Source organism: Leptodactylus fuscus, chromosome 11 (genome assembly GCF_031893055.1).
Source record: "Leptodactylus fuscus isolate aLepFus1 chromosome 11, aLepFus1.hap2, whole genome shotgun sequence".
NCBI lineage: Eukaryota > Metazoa > Chordata > Amphibia > Anura > Leptodactylidae > Leptodactylus > Leptodactylus fuscus.
The window spans coordinates 85,680,832-85,707,477 of record NC_134275.1 but is presented as its reverse complement, the minus strand read 5'-3'; the positions used below and the strand labels follow the sequence as shown (position 1 = coordinate 85,707,477).

General features: G+C 48.2%; 1 protein-coding gene across 2 annotated transcripts in view; it reads right to left on the bottom strand.

Moving 5' to 3' along the window:
* The window catches only part of BICRA (BRD4 interacting chromatin remodeling complex associated protein), a 41,567-nt gene that overhangs the window by 3,925 nt on the left and 10,996 nt on the right, over positions 1 to 26,646 (bottom strand). Inside the window, exons 2-11 of one of the 2 annotated variants that reach the window (XM_075258968.1) lie at positions 15,098 to 15,143; positions 13,867 to 13,909; positions 13,079 to 13,144; positions 10,494 to 12,416; positions 9,557 to 9,868; positions 6,732 to 7,424; positions 4,822 to 5,116; positions 4,093 to 4,202; positions 3,680 to 3,805; positions 3,256 to 3,317 (exon numbers count right to left, since the gene is read on the bottom strand). In XM_075258968.1, coding sequence (XP_075115069.1) covers positions 3,256 to 3,317; positions 3,680 to 3,805; positions 4,093 to 4,202; positions 4,822 to 5,116; positions 6,732 to 7,424; positions 9,557 to 9,868; positions 10,494 to 12,416; positions 13,079 to 13,144; positions 13,867 to 13,909; positions 15,098 to 15,138 — 3,671 coding nt within the window. In that variant the 5' untranslated portion in view covers positions 15,139 to 15,143. The remainder of the gene's footprint in view (positions 1 to 3,255; positions 3,318 to 3,679; positions 3,806 to 4,092; positions 4,203 to 4,821; positions 5,117 to 6,731; positions 7,425 to 9,556; positions 9,869 to 10,493; positions 12,417 to 13,078; positions 13,145 to 13,866; positions 13,910 to 15,097; positions 15,144 to 26,646) is intronic. The other variant, XM_075258969.1, reaches the window with a different exon arrangement.

Genomic DNA, 26,646 nt, shown 5'->3' with positions numbered 1-26,646 from the left:
ATGATAGGAGAGAAGCTGAGCTGTGTGATATATAGGGGTATAGGATAGAGGAGAGAAGCTGAGCTGTGTGATATATAGGAGTATAGGATAGAGGAGAGAAGCTGAGCTGTGTGATATATAGGGTTATAGGATAGAGGAGAGAAGCTGAGCTGTGTGATATATAGGGGTATATGATAGGAGAGAAGCTGAGCTCTGTGATATATAGGGGTATAAGATAGAGGAGAGAAGCTGAGCTGTGTGATATATAGGGTTATATGATAGAGGAGAGAAGCTGAGCTGTGTGATATATAGGGTTATAGGATAGAGGAGAGAAGCTGAACTGTGTGATATATAGGGTTATATGATAGAGGAGAGAAGCTGAGCTGTGTGATATATAGGGGTATATGATAGAGGAGAGAAGCTGAGCTGTGTGATATATAGGGTTATAGGATAGAGGAGAGAAGCTGAGCTCTGTGATATATAGGATAGAGGAGAGAAGCTGAGCTGTGTGATATATAGGGGTATAGGATAGAGGAGAGAAGCTGAGCTGTGTGATATATAGAGGTATAGGATAGAGGAGAGAAGCTGAGCTCTGTGATATATAGGGTTATATGATAGGAGAGAAGCTGAGCTGTGTGATATATAGGGGTATAGGATAGAGGAGAGAAGCTGAGCTGTGTGATATATAGGGTTATATGATAGAGGAGAGAAGCTGAGCTGTGTGATATATAGGGTTATATGATAGAGGAGAGAAGCTGAGCTCTGTGATATATAGGGGTATAGGATAGAGGAGAGAAGCTGAGCTGTGTGATATATAGGGTTATATGATAGAGGAGAGAAGCTGAGCTGTGTGATATATAGGGTTATATGATAGAGGAGAGAAGCTGAGCTCTGTGATATATAGGGGTATAGGATAGAGGAGAGAAGCTGAGCTGTGTGATATATAGGGTTATATGATAGAGGAGAGAAGCTGAGCTGTGTGATATATAGGGGTATAGGATAGAGGAAAGAAGCTGAGCTGTGTGATATATAGGGTTATATGATAGGAGAGAAGCTGAGCTCTGTGATATATAGGGGTATAAGATAGAGGAGAGAAGCTGAGCTGTGTGATATATAGGGGTATAAGATAGAGGAGAGAAGCTGAGCTGTGTGATATATAGGGGTATATGATAGAGGAGAGAAGCTGAGCTCTGTGATATATAGGGGTATAGGATAGAGGAGAGAAGCTGAGCTGTGTGATATATAGGGTTATAGGATAGAGGAGAGAAGCTGAGCTGTGTGATATATAGGGTTATATGATAGAGGAGAGAAGCTGAGCTGTGTGATATATAGGGGTATATGATAGAGGAGAGAAGCTGAGCTGTGTGATATATAGGGTTATAGGATAGAGGAGAGAAGCTGAACTGTGTGATATATAGGGTTATATGATAGAGGAGAGAAGCTGAGCTGTGTGATATATAGGAGTATAGGATAGAGGAGAGAAGCTGAACTGTGTGATATATAGGGTTATATGATAGAGGAGAGAAGCTGAGCTGTGTGATATATACAGTCATGGCCAAAAGTTCTGAGACTGCCACAAATCTCCTCTTGTCACATGATCTGCTCCCTCTGGTTTCTGTGTGTTTCTCAGATGTTTTTATCACATACAGAAATAGAATTGCAATCATATTCTGAGTAATAAAAGCTTATAGTGACAGTTAGAAGGAGTTAATGCAGCGGTGTAATATTTGCAGTGTTGCCCCTTCTTCTTCTTCAGGACTCTGCAATTCTCCCTGGCAGCTCTCAATCACCTTCTGGACCAAATCCTGACTGATAGCCGTCCATTCTTGCACAATCAATGTTTGCATTTTGTCAGAATTTGTAGGTTTTTGTTTGTCCACCCGTCTCTTGATGATTGACCACAAGTTCTCAATGGGATTAAGATCTGGGGAGTTTCCAGGCCATGGACCCAAAATCTCTGTGTTTTGTTCCCTGAGCCATTTAGTTCTCCCCTTTGCTTTATGGCAAGGTGCTCCATCATGCTGGAGAAGGCATTGCTGGTGGCCAAACTGCTCTTGGACGGTTGGGAGAAGTTGATCTTGGAGGACATTCTGGTCCCATTCTTTATTCATGGCTGTGTTTTTAGGCAAGACTGTGAGAGAGCCGATTCCCTTGGCTGAGAAGCCACCCCACACATGAATGGTTTCAGGATGCGTTACAGTTGGCATGAGACAAGACTGGTGGTAGCGCTCACCTCCTCTTCTCCCAATAAGCTGTTCTCCAGATGTCCCAAACAATAGAAAAGGGGATTCATCAGAGAAAATGACTTTCCCCCAGTCCTCAGCAGTCACTCCCTGGACCTTCTGCAGAATATCAGTCTGGCCCTGATGGTTTTTCTGGAGAGAAGTGGCTTCTTTGCTGCCCTCCTTGAGACCAGGCCTTGCTCCAAGAGTCTCCGCAGTCTCACAGTGCGTGCAGATGCACTCACACCTGCCTGCTGCCATTCCTGAGCAAGCTCTGCACTGCTGGTCGCCCGATCCCGCAGCTGAAACACTTTTAAGAGACGGTCCTGGCGCTTGCTGGTCTTTCTTGGGCGCCCTGGAGCCTTTTTGCCAACAATGGAACCTCTTTCCTTGAAGTTCTTGATGATGCGATAGATTGGTGACTGAGGTGCAATCTTTCTAGCTGCGATACTCTTCCCCTGTTAGGCCATTTTTGTGCAGTGCAATGATGACTGCACGTGTTTCTTTAGAGATAACCATGGTTAACAGAAGAGAAACAATGATGCCAAGCACCAGCCTCCTTTTACAGTGTCCAGTGGTGTCATTCTTACTTAATCATGACAGATTGATCTCCAGCCCTGTCCTCATCAACACCCACACCTGTGTTACTGTTGAAATCACTGAAACAATGTTAGCTGGTCCTTTTAAGGCAGGACTGCAATGATGTTGAAATGTGTTTTGGGGGATAAAGTTCATTTTCTAGGCAAATATTGACTCTGCAAGTAATTGCTGTTAAGCTGATCCCTCTGTATAACATTCTGGAGTAGATGCAAATTGCCATTAGGAAAACTGAAGCCGTAGACTTTGTAACAATTACTATTTGTATCATTCTCAAAACTTTTGGCCATGACTGTAGGATTATATGATAGAGGAGAGAAGCTGAGCTGTGTAATATAGATAAAGATCCAGTGACGGATCTGCCTTCATGTACACGACCATCTTATACTCTTAGTTTCGGGTGATTTCTGATGTCCGCCGTGTACTCGCCATCGCTTTGTGCTATGTATATACTCACCAGGCTTCCTTGCTTGGCTGTAGTGTCTGAAGTTTCTTCAGGGCTCCAAATTTATTCTCATACTAAAACGGAAAATATATTTTGATAAATTCTCTCTCTCTCTCTACGTATACAGACACACACACATATATATATATATATATATATATATATATATATATATATATATATATATATACATACATACACACACACACAGTATATAGACCTTGGTCAGTCCTAATATCAGAATTCCCTAAGAGAATACGGATTACAGCGCTACGTCCTGAATTACCTGCAGCCACCACTAGAGGCAGTGTTACAGCCCATCAGATGGGGTCACAGGATTAACTCTGTATTTCACGCTCTCACTAGTGATGGGTGCGGGTACCCGCTGTATATGCAGAGATTAAGAGTCGCCATTGACTATAAGCAGAGCACATACCTGGGGCTGAGATTGGACCTGGCCAGTGGGTACAATCTGCTGGATTCCCTTTCCGACCACTTGGATCTGCAGGGGACCCTTGCCTAGACTGATACTGGGCACGGAGCTGATAACACCGGGTTTACCCTGAAATAAAAAGGAAACATGTGGCTATTCATCTTGCCTCTAGCCTCTCCCGTTCCCCTGCACTAGCCATTGTACATACTACAAGGTCCCTGCAGTGAAATCTCATCTACATTAGTCGGGACAGAATCGTTTTATTCCTCTCTCACCACTAGGGGGCAGAAGCGTGCTTACTAAACGGCATCTAATACATGACAGAGGGGGTCCGATGCCAATTCCTCCCCAGTCACTGCACTCGGCAGATCTTATGGAATATTCACTGAGTACATGCAAGTGTGATATGATCTTACCGCTGTCTGCACAGGAACCGCACTGACAGGTTTCCCCTGCACCCCGGGGGTTTTCACAGCAGTGCTGGGGTAAACATTGGAGTCTTGGGCTCCCGGAGCAGATGCAGAGCCTGTAACACAAGCAGACATGTCAGGAACAGCAGAGGTGCGGGGCACAAGCCTAAAATACAACCAATGTAATGTATAGACTGTATAACCAGTGCGCGGACCAGGCGCTGCAGTGTGGACAATGCTCTGTGAGTGACAAACTGTACACTGTAGGAAGATCAGCAGCTAAGGATATCAGACCAGTCCAACACCCGGCACCACCACCGATCAGCTGTTCTGAGCAGCTCATACACACAGCAGGAAGCATACAGCGCTGTTCTCAGTGTAGTGGCTAAATAGAGTCACTACACCTTAGCTCTCATTCAAAAGATTAGGAGCTGATCTGCAGTACTAGGTCTGACCACTACACAGAGAACGGCGCTGTCTGCTTCCTGCCCCATTCTCTAGGTATCAGACTGGCACTGACCTAATACAGATAACGTATCATCAATATTTTTAGCCTAGGAAACCCCCTTCAATAATACAGATTGCATATGTAAAATTGTGGAGCCCCCATAGTCTATAGACAGATTTGCTCAGCTGAGTGTGCATGTGTATGGGGCACGCTAACAGTCTGACAGGTATCTAAAGCGTATGGCCGGCTTATAAATCAGCGCCGGGTCACTCAGACGCAGTTCTCACCTGAAGTCTTCACTAAGACGGACGCCTGCTGCTGCTGGATTAGTGTTGATAGCTGAGCTGCCTGGGGAAGGTTCGCACCTTGCACCTTTGTCACATCGCTGTGCACAACTTGTGAGGACTGCACCAGTACTTGCCCCGGGGAGTGACCGTGCAGAGGGGCTTGAGCCGCCACCGGCTGCCCCTGACTACTGATCAATACTGAAGACGCCTGACCAGTGAACGGCGCGCCAATCGCTGCGGATGCCTGGACGCCGCCTTGCTGCGGCTGGGCCGGCAACATCAAGCCTTGTTGCATCTGCAGGAGAAGAAAGGTACAAATAAATAATATGTATGAAAAAGGGGGTCAAGTGCAAAAAAGGGGGTCCCTTCCCATAATGTCAGCAGTGGACTCATGGCCAGACTAGACCATCATATCTCAGAGGAGCCTCACTAAGCCCTAGGCATGTACCGCTCAGCCAAGATGGGGCGTATCTACTGAATACCTAAAATTCAGCTTTGTCTCGTCCCTGTGTGACACCTCCCGGAACCTTTGTATAAACTGACAACTGGGTATTACCATTGCCTGTTGTTATACAGGCCTTAGATGGCGAACCTATGACACGTGCCAGAGAGGGTGCGCAGAGGCCTCTCAGGTGGGACGCATGACGTTGCCAAGATTTCTCACTAACAGGGAATCTGGTACCGGATTCCCTGTTTGTGAGCGATTGCGGCTTTCAGCTGTGTGCGCAAATGTTAGCTGGAGCATATAATACTGTGTGCCAGCAACTGTGGAGCATATAATACTGTGTGGGGCCAAAGTGGAGCATATAATACTGTGTGCCAGCAACTGTGGAGAATATAATACTGTGTGGGGCCAAAGTGGAGCATATAATACTGTGTGGGGACCACTGTGGAGCATACAATACTGTGTGGGGCCACTGTGCAGTATATAATACTGTGTGTGGGTCACTGTGGAGCATATAATACTGTGTGTGGGTCACTGTGGAGTATATAATACTGTGTGGGGACCACTGTGGAGCATATAATACTGTGTGGGGCCCCTGTGGAGCGCATTGTACTGTGTGGGGGTCACTGTGGAGCATATAATACTGCGTGGGGGTCACTGTGGAGTATAATACTGTGTGGGGCCAAAGTGGAGTATATAATACTGTGTGGGGACCACTGTGGAGCATATAATACTGTGTGGGGCCTCTGTGGAGCGCATTGTACTGTGTAGGGGTCACTGTGGAGCATATAATACTGCGTGGGGGTCACTGTGGAGTATAATACTGTGTGAGGCCTCTGTGGAGCATATTATACTGTGTGGGGCCTCTGTGGAGCATATAATACTGTGTGGGGCCTCTGTGGAGCATATAATACTGTGTGGGGCCTCTGTGGAGCGCATTGTACTGTCTTGGGGCCACTCTGGGGCAGATTGCACTGTGTGGGGTTCTTCACTATTTATATCACACAGTATCTGTTTCATAGCAGACATGTGATATTACTACAATAACATTGCACGGTCACAATAAAACAGATCCTGTGTTGTAAATAGGGAACCTTTATTCTTCAGAAGTACCAGGTGCAGAGACCTTTTCCTTTCAGTAGAAAGCGGTTTCTATTATTGAAAGCTTTGTAAAGCCCCATTCACACAACTGTAATTTGTGGGGATCTGCACAAAATTAAGGTTAAATTGCCATGTTGGCATGTTGCGATAATTTTGTGGGTTTGGGGGTTGCAGTTTGGGTACTCAGTCTCTATAAGGTTTGCAATCACTGATATCGGCTATGAAGTCAGATACTCTTACAGACAAGGCCTTATGCCCAGCTGTCAGTTTAGCCATAACTTCCACAAGGAATAATAGAGGGATATGCAAGAACAATATTGGATAAGTCAGCTAAGACAAGTGCTGGAGACCGCCATGCCCTTACCTGTTGGTATCTCTCCAGAAGCTGCTTCTGCTGGGGCAGAGCACTGGACAACGTCAAAGCCTGGAACTGGCTGGGGGTCATCTGGAAGGTCCGCGGCTGGTCAGGGGTTAAGTGAATGGGCTGCCCCGGGGTCTGGGCTTTAATAGGGGTCTGAGTCTGGAATTGCACAGGGAAGGTGTGTGTCTGTGATTCTGAAGTGGGTGGGGTGGCCTGCAAGGAGATGGGGATTCCTTGCCGAATTTCAGGCTGGGTGGTGCCCAGCTGTACCTGGAGCTGGACGTGCTGCTGCGGGGATGACAGGGTTTGTGGGATATCAGTGGCCATCGGCTGGTGAGGCGGAAAAGGCGTCTGTACCTGAGGCTGAGAAGGAGGACGCAGAGGATGCTGGGAAGAACCGTGAGGAGAAGAGGAGATTTGGTTCTGGATGACAAAAAGATTTTGCATTTGAGGAGTACAAGAGCGGGAGAGGGGCTCAGAAGGAGGACGGGGGACGCTCGGAGGCTGGGATGGAGGCCTAGAGTGAGGGCGAGACGGAGGCCGGGATAGCGGCTGGGGCTGTGAAGGAGGACGGGACTGGTGCGGGGACTGCATCTGTGAATGGTGGGTAGCAGAGGCCTGCAGCTGAGGGCTGGGAGGGTGAGGTAGTGTATGGGAAGGCGACGCTCCGGGAAGCTTCTGTTGTCCAGCTGGAATCTGTAGAAGAAAAGCAGAAGATTACAAGATGTACCTGGTTATGGGTTATACACCCGACCCCAGATATCTGCATCATACTTGTCTAAATGTAGACAATGCCGCCTATAGAATAAGGGATATATAGTAAATCAGGCAGGGATTTCTCTAGATACTGTCCATAGTATGACATGACTAATAACAGGGAAAATCAGACTAGGTTATAGGCTGCGGCCTCTGTGGAGCATATAATACTGTGGGTGGCCTCTGTGGAGCATATAATACTGTGTAGGGCCTCTGTGGAGCATATAATATTGTGTGGGGCCTCTGTGGAGCATATAATACTGTGTTGGGGGCCTCTGTGGAGCATATAATACTGTGTGGGGCCTTTGTGGAGCATATAATACTGTGTAGGGCCTCTGTGGAGCATATAATACTGTGTGGGGCCTCTGGAGCATATAATACTGTGTAGTGGGCCTTTCTGGAGCATATAATACTGTGTGAGGGGCCTCTGTGGAACATATAATACTGTGGGGGGCTTCTGTGGAGCATATAATACTGTGTTGGGGGCCTCTGTGGAGCACATAATACTGTGTGGTGCCTCTGTGGAGCATATAATACTGTGTGGTGCCTCTATGGAGCATATAATACTGTGTGGGGCCTCTGTAGAGCATATAATACTATGGGGGCTTCTGTGGAGCATATAATACTGTGTTGGGGGCCTCTGTGGAGCACATAATACTGTGTGGGGCCTCTGTAGAGCATATAATACTGTGTGGGGGACCTCTGTGGAGCATAGAATACTGTGGGGGGCTTCTGTGGAGGATATAATACGGTGTGGGGGACTTATGTGGAGCATATAATACTGTGTGGAGCCTCTATGGAGCATATAATACTGTGTGGAGCCTCTGTGGAGCATATAATACTGTGTGGAGCCTCTGTGGAGCATATAATACTGTGTGGAGCCTCTGTGGAGCATATAATACTGTGTGGAGCCTCTGTGGAGCATATAATACCGTGACAGGAACTCTGCATTTTACTTACAGCCCTTTACAGGATTACGACCCATGTATACAGGAAATTCTACTCTGGCTGATAACAGTGGACAATAGCACGAGTCTGTATACAGTGAGGTGGTTAATCTTACAACCCGTTTCCACATATAGAACTTATACATCTGGCAAACACGCTGCACCATCCCACAGGACTTGATCCCCTATTATATCCCAAGCAGATCAAGACACACAAGACACAGGAAGAGTCAGCGACTGACAAGTACAGTAAGGCAGAGTGTGCAAGGAGAGAGGAGAAGAGGGGAAAGTAACCAGAGAACAGCAGCAGCGTTTAAGGGGGAAGAAATTAGTAACGGTGCAAAAATCATGTGCAAGCAGGAGCCACCAGAAGGAGGAGGAGGACGGACCCCGAGTGCCAGGGCCAGCCCACCGTGCAGTGCCACCCTACACGTCATACGCCTCCCATTGCAATGATTGCTGACTTTCCGCGGACAGTGACAGGTTCTTAAAGGTGAGACATCACTTCCATTACCGATCCCCCAAGTATGACATTTCAGACCATGCATGAGGAATCCCATATTACATGGAAGGATTGGATCTACCAGAATCTGGGACCCCCCAAATATAACATCGAGATGTCCTAATAAGGCATATAATATGGGGTTATTTTATAAGGCATCCTCTTTAAAGGGGTATCCCCATCTTTCAAGGGGATGCAATATCCTTACCATAAGCAATCACTTTACGAATGTGGGGACCCAACCAGTCCTGAAGGATTGCAAGGCTGGTCTAGATGTACACCCCACACAAAACTAAACCTGCAACCCCTTCATTCCCCGGTATGATGGGGGCCCCCCAATATGCCATCCCCTTATAACGATCAAATTAGGGGCCACACTGTCTCACCGAGGCTACCAGCAATCATCATGCAATCTCCATGATACCCAGTATAACCGTCTGGACATCACACAGGATTACTATTGGTTCCAGAACCCGCGGACAGGCTGCGGTACCGCATGGAGTCGCACAGTAAAGTGAAGTGAAAGGAAATTTGCCACCACAGGTTACGGGAAAGAAAATTAGAGGGGAAGCCAGAAAAAAAGGATTAAGGTGAAAGCAGACTGAATTGGGGATAGTGGCTACCTGGCAGGACATAGCCTGCTGAGACTGGCTGGTAGGGAAATGAGGTAAGTGTCCTTTGGATTCCGGTGCTGTGGCATGGTTCTGGGCCAAGTCACGGTTGGGTTGGGCTGAGGAGCCGGCACTGCTGCTCACTATGACGGAGGCGGGCACGCTACTGCTGCTGCTGGAGGTACTGCTGCTCAAAGCGCTGCCAGAGGCGGCTATGCTGTAGACTGGCATAGACAGCTGTGGGGCTGCAGAGGTTTGCACCAGGCTGCTTTCCTGCTGTGGTTTCAACGTCACTTCATAAAATTGCTGCTGTTGCTGTTCCTTCTGCAATGGCCAACATCGGCAACCGTGCGTTAAACACTCGCTCACACAAAACGGCATTTTATTCAGGTTTTATGGTAACTAGAGGCAGCAACCTCCTGTGTTCACGTCTGTGAAGCTACGACCAGTATAAATATACACATATATGTTGCATGTAACACTCTGAATTGGCCACTAGAGGGCAACAATGCAATCATGGAGAGGAGCTCAACTGCGGCCGACACAAATCAGACCTTAGGCCTTCTGCACCGGAGACATGAGCCTTTCTACGTGTCTCCCCGCTATGCAGGCACAGCTGGTTTTGGCCCTTGGATATGGCACAGGTCAGCTCCACACAAGTGTCTACCAAGCCGAAGTGGGTCATATCCAAGAGTCCTGAAATGTTCCAATACCTTGATGATACAAAGGCTAAAGCACACAAATAAAGGAAGAAGAAACAACGTATTAATAGTAAAAGCGGCATTAGAGCATGCACGGCCCAACAAATGAGCATTGAGAGTTGCTGGAAGACCAGAGCGCTGACTAAACAAGCCTCATCGCTCAGCACAATACTCTATATCCCCTCCCCCTATATATCAAATATATAGCCTGGCCCCTGCTATGGTTCAGGGAGGAGACCCGAGCTCACCTGCTGGAGGAACATCTGCATGGAATCTGCACTGATGATATTTCCGGGTGCTGCTTGGCTAAGGATTATTTTGTCGGGGCTGGTTTCGAGGCTGGGGCTGGGCATCGCCTGTTGAGAGGGCGGAGGCGGTAAAGGCTGCTGCTGTACATTCAGTTGGAGCTGGGCTTGTCCTTGTGATGGCTGCTGTGTTGTCTGGACGGTCAATATGGGGGTCTGCTCCGCACTGGGCAGGAGGCTGGCTCCTTGTTGCACAATGCCCGGGCTCTGGCTGCTTCCCGTTGAGGCCTGCTGAATGCTTACTGCTTGACCAAGGCCTTCAGGCGTATTGAACATGGCCACCTGATTGGGCAACGTCACTCCTTGGATAACCGTCTGCCCGGCTTGGTTAAGTGACGTGGTTACTGAAGGTTGGCTCTGGGTGCTCAGACTACTGGCTAGGGATACTGGCATCTGGAACAATGTAGGTTGGCCAACTTGTCCCGCCTGCAGCTGTATGGGTGCAGACAGTATATGAGCTGTGCCATGCGCATTCTGAGACGTGAGGACCTGCCCCAAGTTCAGTTGGCCAGCAAGGTTCTGATTGGTAAGGATTTGGGCAGGCAGGGCCTGATTGAGTATTTGGCCACCTGGACCTTGGCTGGCAATGATGTGGGCTTGACCACTGGGGTGGGAAGCAGCTAGGATCTGGCCACCCATGTTGGCCTGCAGTGCAGAAAGCTGCTGGACGGCTGAAGCTCCGGGCAGGAGGAACTGGTTCTGTCCCTGCAGCATGGCCTGGGCATGCTGAGCCGGGATGACTATGCTGCTGCCTTGGTTTAGCAACTGGACACTCATAGGTTTGCCCAGTGCCTGCTGCTGTGGGGGAGGCTGCTTAAATACATTGGCAGGAAGGCCCTGGGGAAAGCTGGAGAGGACGACGTTTTGACCGGGTTTGCCAGCCATGAAGGTCAGGTTTTGCTGTGCCTTCGGCTGCTGCTGCAGTGACGTATCCCCCTGAATAGTGAGTGTCGTATTGTTGGGGGCAAATGGTTTGGGCGAGATTTGGTACAACTTCTGTTGTAGTACACCAGCTGGCTTGGGCTGAATTGGCGTTGGAGTCCGTTGTATTATAAGTGGGCTGTTCAGACTGGAAGTAACTGTGAGGGACTGCGTGCACTGCGCTGCTGACACACTGCCAAACATGGAATTGCCATTCAGCGTGGTGGCCACTGCCGGAAGTTTGTTCTGCAGGACCAACCCTGCATTCTGCGGCGACACCCCACTAGACGTTAACGTGACCTGCTGCTGCTCTTGGGTGGCGCCCGCCAGGTAGCTGCCCACTGGCAGATTGGCCACCTGTGTCGGCTGCACTGGCTTGGCAATGATCTGTTGTGCAGGTTGGTTGATGGCCATCACTTGTTGCCCCACCACTTGTATCTGTCCAATCCCCAGCGCGCCCCCAGGACTGCCATTGGGCAGCCCCGGTAGATTGGAGATGGGCTGAATTGTAACATTGCCGAGGCCAACCTGCTGGATAAACGGTTGCACGCTGATGGCCTTGTTGACCACATCTGCCCCCACAGACTGCTGAACTAGCGCCTGGTGTGTCAGCACTGCTGGCTGCTGAAGTCCAATGAGATCCGCACCGCCAGAAAATATCTGAGAGGTCCCATCCGGAGCAGCCGGCACCACTGGTTGTAGAGTCGGGAGCTGGAAAGAGCCCAAGTCCAGTTCTGCCTCGGCAGACAGAGTCTGTTCTGTGATGTTGGCCTCCTGCAGGCTCTGCTGGAGGATGTCGCATGGCTGGTCAGAATTCGTGAGGCTGGCACTAGCCCCTGAAGGAGACCCAAGGATGTCATCTGGCAAAAAGTCCAAATCTACACCACCGGCTGGGGGGTTTGGTTCTGTAGTTAAATGGTTCCCCGGAGTTTCCTGAACATGAAGCTGAAAAGATAGAAAAAAACCCCCCATTAGATCAAGTCAGCAGGAGAGCGAACAATAAACCCAAGTACGGGGAACCCGACACCAGGAAACGGGGGCAACTCATCACTAAGTGCTGATCGTGCTGTAATACACTGCAAGTCCTAGGGACAATTCAAGGGGTTTTATATACACACGACCTATCCTTAGGGTCATCCACTGGGGGTCCGAAACCCCTGCACCAATCAGGTTGAAGGGTGAGCGCTGCCGCCTCTTTATTGAACACCAAGCACAGCGCCATGCATTGTATAGTGGCTGTGTTTGGTATTGCAGCTCAGCCTCATTCACTAGACAGTGACATCATCAGGACAGAGAAGAGGACCCATCAAGTAGCCAATGAGAGGGATCTCAGGGGTCAGAAACCCCCCGATCATAGATTGACGACCTATCCTAGATCTCACTTGCTTGCTCTATATATAATACAGACAGAGTACACTTGATCCCCCTATAAACAGCGCCATTGTAGTCCATGCCTAGCATTGCAATTAATCTTCTGCCTAGTGATTGGGTCGGAGCTGCAATACCAGGCATCGCCTACGGACAAAGTGGCGCTATTTCTCAGAGAAAAAAAAACATTAATGACAATGAATAGCTAAACAGCGGAAAAGTAAAGGTAAAGCCATTACCCCAGTGCCCACGAAGAAGGCACTTGCTGCATCTCCCGTGTTGTCCAGCAAATCGTCTCCATCAATCTAGAGAAAAGAAAAATCCCGAATTACTGACGATAAATGGTAATATGAGGATTTTGTTCCAGTACATGTAACCAGTGGTTATGAAGCTGCTGTGGCACTACAAGTCCCAGTACACAGAGCCAATATATCATTCCTCAGATAGAAGCTGGCTGTATACATTACTCCTATGTATACATTAGATAGACATCAGCTGAGCGGCCGCTATAGAAACCTACGGGGATGTGCTCGGTCTCTGTAAAGGGGCCGCAACACTGACCGAGCTGAACCCAGGGGTTCGTATCCCACAGAACTTCATCTTAAGGATAGGTCATCACTTACTAAACCTGCAAACACCTTTGGGAAAAAGCTGGCAGCGTTCAACTCTCCTGCAGCGCCTCCACAGGGAAAAGTGAGCATTACACAGTTAATGAAAATCACTGGCCTATCCATGTAATGCAGAGACGTGCTGGGTCCTCCGAATCTACGATCTGGTTAACAGAAGGGGAAGGGGTTTGCCAAAAAAAAAAAAAAAAACTAAATCCTAATCATCTAACAAGTATATATGTATATGCAAAGTCCTCGGCAATGGCCGCATGTACGGGGAGACGTGTAGCATTTGGCAGGGAAGCCTCGGTGCCATCATCTCCTCTGTGTGAGGACATTTCCTTCTCTAGCAGTTGCAGCATCTTACACAAGCAGATTCTCTGTTGTATCTATGGCAGAATCCCTCCGTGTGCACTCACCTTATCTGATCCATGTAAAAAGTCATTGAGAGCTTGGGGGTCACTGGAAAGAGCAGAAAGCACAGATTAATATCAGTAGGAGGCAAGACACGACAAGACCTGACCCCAGTGGGTGAGACGCAGCAGGTCCCATCTATGTACACCGTGCGCCAGGTGCTTTAGTGTTATCGGACTATATATATTATATATATGCAATATATATATATATACGCAAGGGCAAGAAGCATAACCCGGTGATGGCTGTAACTAGAGCTTATATTGCAATCCTACTCCAAAAACCATGTAACATCAAGATAGGTTTTATTTTCGGGGTAGGGCTTATTTTTGGAGAAACAGGGTACATATATATATATATATACATGTATATGAAATTATTTAAGCTGCCTTCTTCAGAGTAAAAACCTCCTGTACATGCCGCTGCACCAGGTCTGTCCTGTTAGGAGTCAATTTTTAGCCCTTGGATTGACCAACAAAGAGCCCTTGATGTCGGCAGGATATAGCCCCCCCCCCCCCCATACAGAGGTGTAACCTGAAGTTCCTGGGCCCCAGTGCAAAAATCCTACCAGCTCCCCACCCCCTACTATAATGTCTTGTTTACTGGTCTCCTTATATCGGGAAGAGGCACCTTATGGGCCCCCCAAGACCCCGGACCACATCCTCTACACTCCCTCAGGTTAGGCCCCCAGCCTGTTCCGCACAATGGCGACCGATTCACAATGATCTTCCATTTTCTAGAGGATTCGTCATAATCAAGACAAGGTAAAAGCCGTCTCCAGACAGCAGTGAGGAGTCCTGGCCCCTGAGCAGTCACATAAAGAGACTTGCGGCTAGTAGACTGGATGGATGACAAGTTGCCCACCTGGCCATGCACATACTTGGGCCACCAGTAGGCAGATGATGAGGTCAATGCTGAGCCTGAGAGGTCGCTTTCCAGACCCTCCAGAATAAGGAACCAGAAACATGGCGGCAATAATAAGTAATCTAAGCATGGCCGCCGCCGCCATAACTGTACCTCTATATATGCTGAGCTAGCTCAAGTACCCATCATGCAACGCTCCGCCTGACACCCATGTGACCTCTATTTCCACAGACGGCCACGTCCATACAGCGAGCGCCAGCAATGAAGACCGCCACATATTTTACATATTGCACGCAAAAATGTAAAACTGAAAATATCCTGGAAATAAGACGACCCCATAAATATCAGTCAGGTCTGTCCGGGACTACTCACCAAATTACATCTAGCAAACATCGGCCATCTTCATCGTCCATGTCAACTGCAAGAAAAAAAACAGAACACAAAAACGTAAGAAACGCAAGAAATATCTCTAGGTAGGCAAATATAGGACTGGTGTGCAGGGGCTCCCCTGCCCTATAAATGTATCCCAATGTGACCCCAGCTGAGGGGAAGAGTGGCAGCAAGTGTTCAGTTTACTTGCAGCGCCACCACAGGACATATTAAGTATTGCACAGTGTCTATTTAAATCAGGAGAGACGTCCAAGAGATGAGGATCGGCTCCCTTTCCTCATGTGTATGTCTGGTGAGGACAATCTTTCCACTTCCCGACATTTAAAGGGGTTTTCCAGGATTAGAAAAACATCCCCGCCAAAAACAGCGCCATTCCCGTCCACCGGAAACATTGAAGTGCAGTACCGCACACAACCTTTAGACAGAGGTGGCGCTGTTTTTGAAAACATACCAGCTTGCATATTTTTCAATTTTTCTGAAAAAAAACCCCAAACTTGTCATTGACACTTATCGATTTACAGAACTAAGAGACAACTTCTTAAGTTCAGAACCCAATAGATCCTAGATCATTTAAAACTAAAAAAGCAACTTTAGTCAAATAGTCTTATGTTAAAGATGACCTTGTATCCTGTAATAGCCACCGCTACGTTGATTCCAGTGCAGTGGGATTTTTCTCTCTAGCCCCCACCATTCTGGAGCAATCAGTGCTGTGAGTTTTGTTGCCAGATATGCCAACTGAACTGCCTAATGTCAATGGGTGGTGTCAGGCAGGAGCAAACAAGGAGGTGGGATTCTGAGCCATCTATGATTGCAGCTCTGAGCCTGCCCCCTTGCACCAGCCTGACACCACCCACTTGACAGTAGGGAGTCTAGTTAGCACATCAGACACAGAAACCATTGCACTTACTGCTTAGGGACGGTAGGAGCTAGAGGTGAAATTCAAATTGTGCCAGAGCGAGTGGAGGGGCAGCTATTAAAAGGTGAAAAAAAGAGGAGGTGGTAAAAGGTTCTCTTTAAGAGACCAAATTGCTTGCCTGAGGCAGGTGCAAAGCAATTCACTTGCAGTGGCCACTACAGGGGAAATGTAGTATTACGTGACGGCCATGGAGTGACCTGGAATAGATGCCCAGAGGGGCAGTCTGGTCTGGCACATGGGGGGGGGGGGGGGGGTCTGCTGTGATAACCCCTCTCATTACAAATCTAAGGTTTTGCACTTACAACTCCTGTGCAGTCCTATGAGTTTCCCTTGTTACGAGTATTGTATGCGGCGGCAATGATATAGGACACCCCCCCCCCCCCCCCCCCAAAATTGGGAGAAATCGCAGCAACATTTTTCCTCCTTCCTTCCCAGCCAAATATTTTTGCAGGAAATCGCAGAACAGATAATCCTTGTGTGAACGATCACCCATCACCATCCACCAGTGAATGGCAGCCCGCCGATAATACCCCTGTCCTGGAGCGCCAGCGCTGCCGGCCGTCACCGCGCAGGGCCCATGTTATTACAGATTGATTTTCACTTCTGGCCAACCATTGTGCAGACAGCCGGCGGTGACATCAGAAGGCTCAGGCCAATTAATGGCCGGGAGCTGCAAGGTGAGAGGTGACTTTGTACTGGATGATGGAAGATTTGGCCGGCAGCCATGACTGGACGATGGCCAAGGAGGTTTCGGTTACAAGCCCGGAAGAGAGAGTTTTGTGCTTTGCAATGTGCACTACAGCTGTACTCCAGCATGGCGAACAAAGGGGAGACCTGCAGGAGTCAGCCCGCTGCCTGTCAGCCGGGACAATGCTCTGCATTATACACAGTGCACACAGAGCGCTGCACACTGGAAGCATTCAGCCAGATCAAGGCTGTGTATACCTCTATATACTGCATGGGGTGGCAAACTGGGTATACGGTACAGGGTAAGTCTCTGAACACCCGAAATGCATTAATTTTATTAGCCCCCATTCATAGCTCACCTCAGCCCTCTCAGGGGTTAATCTCCCTACTTAGATACACAACAGGGTCAATTCAGTCAATAAATTGGAGTACCTGGAGCCAATGTACAAAGTCCATGCACATGCAACCCCTGTCAGATTTAAAGGGAACGTCCAGTCAGTGGCTCAAACATAATATCCGGGTCCAATACCTACAGGGGCCGACACGTGCTATTGATTTTCCTCAGATCTTGTCCCTTTGCCTTCTATTTTAGCTCAGATTTATTAGGGAGCTTTGATCGGTGACTACCGTTTAGATGATGTAGTCTGACACCCCCCCTGACTCATCATTGGCTCAGTCTGCTGCTCTGCCCCCGCCCCCTGTGATTCTGCCTCCTCCGATTGGCTGCCGAGTATAAATAAGTCAGGCTGAGCAGAGTCAGTGCATGGAGAGCGGCGATCAGGACAGGAGGGCGACACTGCAGGAGAGGCCGAGCGCGGACCAAACATAAAATACAGAATTACTCACCTCCCCCAGGATCACTGATGTCTGAGCCAATCATAGGTCACAGTACTGTCATCCATGCATCATGTAACCAATCACAGACCCCCCGACGTCAGGCAGAAGACCAGAAGAGAACAGGGAGCTGCACCGGAGCCCCAGAGAGGTGAGTAACACAGATTTTTATATTTGTCACCTCCCCTGGACCCCCGATCATTACTTGTAGACACCCCACAACATAACAGCAGATCAGACTTGTTCAGTCCGGACTAAACTGCAGGTCAAGCCTCACAAATATCGAAATAACCCGAACTGAAATATTAGAGGAGAAAAAAACCACGTTGGTTATCCGGGTTGACATTCTGTTATTTTTCGATCACCCAGCCCTACCCCAGACCGTTATGGCTCATCCACCCCTGAGCGCCGCTTCTGCATCTTAAGTCATGTGATGTCACATTCATCGGTCACATGGCCACTGCTCAGTCCCATTCAAGTGACTGGGCAGAGCTGCAATCCCAAGCACAGCCACTATATGGCGCCGTGCTTGCCAAGTACTGAAGAGGCCGCAGCGCTCACCTGAACAGGTCTGGAGCCCCTGATCCTCTGTAATGATAGGTCATCAATTATGTAGCCTGGAAAACCTCTTTTAGGCTATGGCCCCACGTTGCGGAAACGCAGCCTATTTTTGCTGCAGTTTTTTTGAGCCAAATCCTGGAGTGGATTAAGCAGAAGGACTAAGAACTTTCTAGATATTTCCCATTACCTTTGCAGCCATTCTGGACTTTGGCTCAAAAAAAACAAACAAAAAAAAACAAAACGCAAAAGCGCCGATTTTGCCGTGGAATTTTTCAGCGCGGAAAAAAAAGACCTGGCGGTTTTTGACACCTTGCTGTTTTTCCATGCAGATTTTGCCAATTCTGCTACGAAATCCACGCTCAAATTCTGCAACGCGGAATATCCACATCCCATTGACTGCGTTGGTTTTTGCAGGCAGAATTTGCCTGAAGGAAGCTTTTTTTGTTCCGCTTGTGGAAAAAAAAGTGGGAGCGGAACCCACAGTACTCTATGGGGAGGCGTTTTTTCCATGCGGATTCAGCCTCAAAATCAGCACACAAAAACTCTGTGCATTGACCCTAAGGCTCAGTTTACACGGTTTATTTTTCGCCCATAAATACATGCTTTTAATATTATATGATATACGGTATTTTTGTGGCAGCCCCATGTAAACCGAGCCTTGCAGAGTTACGATATTGTATCCGCTTTACTACGGTCTGACGCGAGTCCACAGACAACAAGTTGAGGAACAAGTTGCATCAAATGACAAACTCTAAACTGAAAACCGGAAAAAGAAATCTCGGATGTCACCCAGGTTAGGGCAGACACCTACAGGCTGCGCAGCGGAGTCCTCGCACCACCTCAATTACACAACCTCTGTACATTGCACAATCCAGGATCCCTGGCGGTGGTCAGAGACTGACAGCCTCGTCCGCAGTACGCAGCCCCACGGCAATGAGAGAGTTACACAGTCAGAGCCAACTCTCAGAAACAAACAGAAAACACATTCCCCCCCTCCTCCTCTTTGAAGAGCCCAGACACGGATTCCTTCCCCTCACACGGCAGCCATGCAAGCTGCAAACTATCAAGGCAGGGTTAGGAAGGGGGGGCATAAGTTTTGGGAGAGAGAACACTTCCTTGGACGGAATATGGAGCCACAGACCGGGGGGTATCATGGACTCATGCAGAGAGCCGAGCAGAGGGTTCCCAGTCTGTACCAGTATGAGGAGATGACAGGACTGGTAAGGACTGGGAGGAGGAGGAGGAGGCCGGGTGCTAATGAGGAGCCAGCAGAAATGAATGGGGCGCTTATCTCTATCCAGCCCAGCCAGAACTCTCGCCCACGCACTACAGACTGGAACCGAGAAGATTCATTCCTGTCACAGACGTCATGTAGGGGAGACACTGCCAACAAGTCACCGCCATAAATCGGCCCCTTACAAGTCATGGCATGGCTGACAGATCCTCCGGTTATCACTGACTGGACATCTTGTCTTCACGTGTGTATTGGTGCAGCCCACAAAATGGCTGCCCCCAGAGTGCCAAGGTTCACATACAACGCTACCTCTAAGGCCTCGTTCATATTATTCATGTATATACCGGGCAACATTATCAAAAGATTTGCAAAATTCAGAATTGCACCAATGTACCTACAACAATTCAGTCCCAATCGGGTATACAGCGCCTGAGCAGACCTATGCGCTTCCATGGTCACAGACTACAAACATAGCCAATTTGTAGTCTGATCTGGCAGAGGTCACTCCGCTTCCTCTTCTTGAAAACCTGAAGGCAAAGGAGCGGCAAATGGACGGAAAGGAGCAAAAGATGGACGGAAAGGAGCAACAGATGGACGGAAAGGAGCAACAGATGGACGGAAAGGAGCAACAGATGGACGGAAAGGAGCAACAGAAGACGACGGGATCAGACTACACACAGGGCTTATTTGTAGTCTGTAACCATGGAGACATAGACGTTTGTTTAGGAGCTGAAGTCACAAAACAGACCGACTGTAAAGTTGTGTTCATTGTTATTATAGGTATACTGGGGTAGAAAAAAGGGACTTTATAAAGCCGTATTCACATTCCTTAATTTTTAAAAAGGGACCGCAACGGTCGACAACTATGTGGGAGGAGTCAAAAGGGGTCGGGGTAGATGTCTATGTAACGCACGGAGGTTAGAGCTCCCCTTAGCAGTGTATATCCATAAGAGATGCCACAAAAACCTAATACCAAAGAACAGAAGCCAAACGCCAACGTGAACAGAATCTTAGAGGAAACCATTAGTGCCGTGCCGCAGTAAGGGACAATGCACACACAGATTTTTGGCGAGGATTCCAGAATCCGCCTCCAAAAAAGCCTCAACATGGTGGAAAAAAAAGCGACATGACTTTTCTTCAGGCAAATTCCGCCTGAAAAAAACCCAACAGGAGTCAATGGAAGGCGGAAAAACCGCTAGCAGTTTTTGACGCAGTTTTTACAAAAACTGCTAGCGTTTTTTTTCAAGGTCCATACACTGTGCTGGAGAAAAAAAAAATTTCCTAATTCCTGAAGCGGAATTTTTCCTCTGCAAAATCCTCGCCAAAAAAACTCAGCTTACATTGACCCTAAGGGCTAGTTCACTCGTAGTTTTTTGGTCCGGATTTTGACGTGGAATCTTCGTCAGGATCAGAGTAAAAAAAAAACACCTCCTGTGGAAAAAAAAAAAAAGCGACCCCTCCTAACTTGATGCGGCGTCCACGTCAAGACAATCCCTCCGGACTAAGCCCATTCACTTGGGCCTAATCCGGTTTGGAAAGCCGCGGCAGTCACGGCTAGCCGCAGCAGGTGCATTTTGGTCTGGATTCTGACGCGGCTTCCCGCATCAAAATCCGAACCAAAAAACTATGCGTGAACTAACCCCAAGCGTTGCAGACAGCCAAAAATATCCGAGCTTTAGTGGTGCTCAATAACTTTAGTTTCGGGGTGAGAGAATAAATGGAAGAGTTATATAAGAGACGCAAATTTTATAATCTGCTTTAAGGGGGGGGGGGGGGGAACCCTTGGTGATAATCTCCTCCATTTTCTCGGCCCTGACAGCGATCCCCGCCGCATCTATCACAACCTGACCTAATAAAACCAGACTGACGAAAAGCTACAGAGGAGAAATCCAGATCAATAGACGAAGGAAAATCTTACGATGTGTAGAGCTGCCGCTCAGGGTTCTAGGAAAGCTGGATGACAACCCAATACCCATTCCTATTTACGGCCAAACATTTCGACGGCAAGAATTTCTCAAGGCAGCAAATGAGGTGGTGGCGAAAGGTTCTCTGCAAGGTTTTATTTACACTTCTGTTTTTTGGGTTAATTTAAAAAAAATAAAAAATGTCAGACCAAAGACGGGAGATGCAGCTGCAAGGTATCAAGCATTTCAGTCAACGAAGAGCCATCAGATCTGTCACCAGTACAAGTGCAACATCTTGTCACTTTGGCGACAAAACATACTAGGAAACACGGGCCACAAAAATCAAAAACAAAATTCCCCCTCCTCGCCCGTTGTAATCCAAGCTCAGGATTTTTCTGTACTACAGTATACTGGGAACAAGGAATAGGATGGTTTAAAGGAGTTATCCAGGATTAGATAAATATGACTGCCATTTTCCAGAAACAGCGCCACCTCTATCCATGGGTGGTGTCCGGTATTACAACCCACTTCCATTCGCCAAGCTGCAATACCAGCCACAACCCATGGATAGATGTGGCGCTATTTCTGGAAAAGAGCAGCCATGTTTATCTAATAGCGGACATCTGCAGGGCTGTGGTATCAATATGCAGGTCCGCTTACAATCCTGGAGGGAAGGAACCATTCCACAGAGACGCCCTGGAAGCTGCCGGAATATTTATTTATGATATGGAAACCGTATTATCTTCTGTACTTGTGCAGATTACACATCAGGTCCACAGAGGACAGCCTGTGACTCACTAATGTGCACGTGACATGTCCCTGGTGGAGCAACAGGCAATGCTCGACTTCCCAGGTGGCGTGAAAATAAAAACCAGCCGGGCCTTAGCCTCTCCAGGCATGCTGAGAGTAGTAGTTGCACAAAGCTATACAGTGTTGGAGTTACAATACAGCATGGAAGCGGTTAACTCCGCGACAGCAAAGTGCTGAAGGCTGCGCTGCAATAGTTAACGGCTGGGAGGGGGTGTGATGTTCAGGACAGGAATTCTGTCTGGCCTGGTACGTAGCTTGTGAGGCCGCCGCCGCCGCAGCACTAACTTGTACAGTGGGAGCCCTGGGAACGCAACGCCACACAGCAGATCTGTTCTCTGAGCACCCCAAGCAAATTTCGCTGCTGCCTGTCCTGCAATCGTTCGATTGTTTCCTAACCCCGTTGGCAGCGCAGGCGGTTATGGTGGAAGCCCCATCACAAGAGGTTCTCGAAACGTAGCAAAAATAAAGGGAACATACAATATTTGTGTAGAGGGGGTTATCGATCTGGGAAATTGTCATCATTCCCTTTTAGGACCAACCCAGATATCTCCAAATTGTGCGATTTCTGTCACCAAATCCATTGGAACGATTATAAATGGAACCTCAACTGGCTTATCAAGGAGGTTGAACCTGAAGGCCAGGCAGACATTGATGCCGACTTGACTGATTTAGTGGCCCATCCATAAGAGATATACCACAAGGTGAAGCTGGGGCTCCGCGGGAACCAAATGACGTGGCTGAGGTAAATTACAATTTTAATTAAAATTTGCAAATATTTTTGTCCATTTTTGGGAGACCAGAAAGACCAACAATATGGCGGACATTACATGGTGACGCTTTATAGGTAGAAAGAAGACAACTGGTAGAACGGTTCGGTCTCCCCAAAAACACAAGAGAAGGGGTCCAAGCTGGAACACATTGGCGGACATGTCTGCGCACTCCGTCTCTAGTCACCATCCATGAGCCTGAGTACAGTAAAGCGTCATCCTTGGCAGTCTCATAGACTTCAATGGTAGTGCACCCACTTCACCACCGCGTCAAACAAGACCGCTATTTTCGCAGTGTTCGGACCCCACCCATCTAGCGTGATATATCCTGAAGAGGTAATACCGATTCTTAACGGAGTACGTTTCCCATTCAGGACTCAGGGAAAGCTGAGTGGAAAATCCTTCATTTACGGCGAGTTCACAGTTACGTCTACAACCAAATTCCTCGATAGAAGTTTACACGGATTTAGGCGTTTGCGGTTTAAGTTCTGTTCACACTGAGGATATTTGCAGGTGGATGTTGAGGCGGGATCTGTCCCCAAACTCTCCCCTGTATTTAGAGTCTGTAACAGATTCCACCTCAAAAAACAGTCTGCAAAAACACTCTGTGTGAACTTACCCTTGGATAAAGGAATATTCTGTCCTCAGTCTAAACACGGAGCGAGAGGTGCAAAGAAAACGTCCCCCCCACCACCATAAAACAACAGATATCTGTGGCCTGACACAGTAGGAATGGCAGCCGAGACCGGCCTTTATCTGCCAGGGAGGGTTTCCAGGACCGACTGCCGCTGCCCTTTGACCTCTGACATAATTTGCTCTCTCACTGCCAGCGTCTAGGATTACAATGCCATAAACCCAAGATAGCGGCCTGGCCTACCGCCATCACCTCACGCACCCCAGCAGGCCGCTACATCAATATAAAGGGGGCTAGAAAACCTGGTCAAGACGAGATGCAACTGTACCAAACCCTCAGCCGTGAGAAGAAGGGTTTTAGCTTCTCAAGAGATTCCGATCATTGACGGGGAACCGAAAACTGCTGTGTCAGAAAGTGCCACAAAATGTCCTACAAAACTGGAAGGGGAATAGGGAGAAGAAAAAAGGCTCAGAAAGGGTTAAAAAGGACAAAGGAAGCAGCGCTCCTCTCCCCAATCTCCGACAATTGTCGCTCATCTCCCCAATCTCCGACCAGCTGGCGCCATCTTGACACCCAGGGAATGACCAAAGCGGTCACCCACGTCGGCCCCTTCCCCAAGTAACCTAACAGCAGGTAAGATAGGAGGGAGCTGCGCCAGGCGACAAACTCAGCTCTGCTACATCCATGTACATGGAGAAGAGGCTTCTGGATCCTCAGAAGATAAGATGACGGAGGAAACAGATGATTCGGTTTTCATAGTTCACTGGTGGTCCGGTGGTGGCAGCAGGGCCCGGCACTTGGGTGTTCATGTATGAATCCGCCACTGACGGACAGTAGGGACGCCCACCAGATCCTTGCAGCCATTTTGATCAACATGGGCCTCAATAAGAGATGCAGCGTCGCGGCTGGCACCACATCATGAGGCCTACACAGTCAATGGCGGAGCAGAAGTCTGAGCGTTATCTCCTGAAGTAAATCCTCACAAGCAGACATTATAGGATTCCTGATGACTGGCAGTGACGCCTATAGGAAGCCCTCGATGGATACGCCGACGTCTGGAGAAGGTCTCACAGTGTAACCATGACCCTACTCAATATAGAAAACCTCAGAGAAGAAGCCCTTTAAGACATTGTAAGCCATAGTGAGAAAGGGGAGGCGCATAAAGAGTTAATCTGGCACTGCCACACTCAGAACGTCTCACACCAGCACCAAGTATACCGCAGCTATAGGAGAAGACTCCGTGCGGCAGAGATGGCCGGCGTCTCAGGAAATATACGCAATACACGGACTCCAGCTGTCACTGAAAACCGCGCACACAGCAAGAAAACAACGTAGTAACCAGATGCTTCCTCTGTATACAAAACTGAGCGAGGAAATCTCGTAAGATCAACGACCATTATAGAAATCATGCAGCAGAGTACACCGCACTGATCGCATACACAGCACAGAGTACACTGAAAACATAGCAAAGAATACACCGCACTGACCGCATACATAGCACAGAGTACACCGCACTGACCGCATACATAGCACAGAGTACACCGCACTCATCACATACACAGCACAGAGTACACCGCAAACATAGCAGAGTACACCGCACTGATCACATACACAGCACAGAGTATACTGAAAACATAGCAAAGAGTACACCGCACTGACCGCATACACAGCACAGAGTACACCGCACTGACCGCATACACAGCACAGAGTACACCGCACTGATCACATACATAGCACAGAGTACACCGCACTGATCGCATACACAGCACAGAGTACACCGCACTGATCGCATACACAGCACAGAGTACACCGCACTGATCACATACACAGCACAGAGTACACCGCACTGATCACATACACAGCACAGAGTACACCGCACTGATCGCATACACCGCACAGAGTACACCGCACAGAGTACACCGCACAGAGTACACCGCACAGAGTACACCGCACAGAGTACACCACACTGATCACATACACAGCACAGAGTACACCGCACTAAACGCATACATAGCACAGAGTACAACGCACTAAACGCATACATAGCAGAGTACACCGCACTGATCACATACACAGCACAGAGTACACCGCACTAAACGCATACATAGCACAGAGTACACCGCACTGATCACATACATAGCACAGAGTACACCGCACTAAACACACACATAGCACAGAGTACACCGCACTAAACACATACATAGCACAGAGTACACCGCACTGAACGCATACATAGCACAGAGTACACCGCACTAAACACATACATAGCACAGAGTACACCGCACTGAACGCATACATAGCACAGAGTACACCGCACTGATCACATACATAGCACAGAGTACACCGCACTGAACGCATACATAGCACAGAGTACACCGCACTGATCACATACATAGCACAGAGTACACCGCACTAAACACATACATAGCACAGAGTACACCGCACTAAACGAATACATAGCACAGAGTACACCGCACTAAACGAATACATAGCAGAGTACACCGCACTAAATGAATACATAGCACAGTGTACACCGCACTGAACGCATAGATAGCACAGAGTACACTGCACTTAGTGGATACAAAGCAGAGTACACTGCACTAACTTCATACACAGCACAATACAGTGGCCTGGAGCATAGTACAGAGTACACTGCAGTGATTGGAAGTATAGCATGAGCAGCACAGAATACACTGCAATTACTGAATCCATATCAGAGAACATCACAGTGACTGGGAGTATAGCACAGAGTATACCGCACTGTGTACAAAGCACAGACTACAGCACACCAAGCACAGGCATAGCACAGAGTACAATACACTGGCCTGAAGCGTAGTACAGAGTACACCGCAATATCTACATACATAGCAGAGAGTACATTAAAGAGTCTTGGAGTACTGCACAGAGTACACCGCAGTAACTGTGTACATAACAGAGAGTGAAAGCACAACACAGGCTGCACAGAGTATACTCCATACATAGAGTACACTGCAGTGACCAGAAGCATAGTATGTGCACAAGATATAGCACTGCAGTCACTGGAAATCCTGCATACATGGTATACAGCAATTATTGGAGACCACCAAACAGAATCACCCTAGGGTAACATCACATGGTCCACAAACTGATGTCGCACTGAATCCCTGGCCAATACAGCCCCAAGAACAGAAAACATAAGCAATTC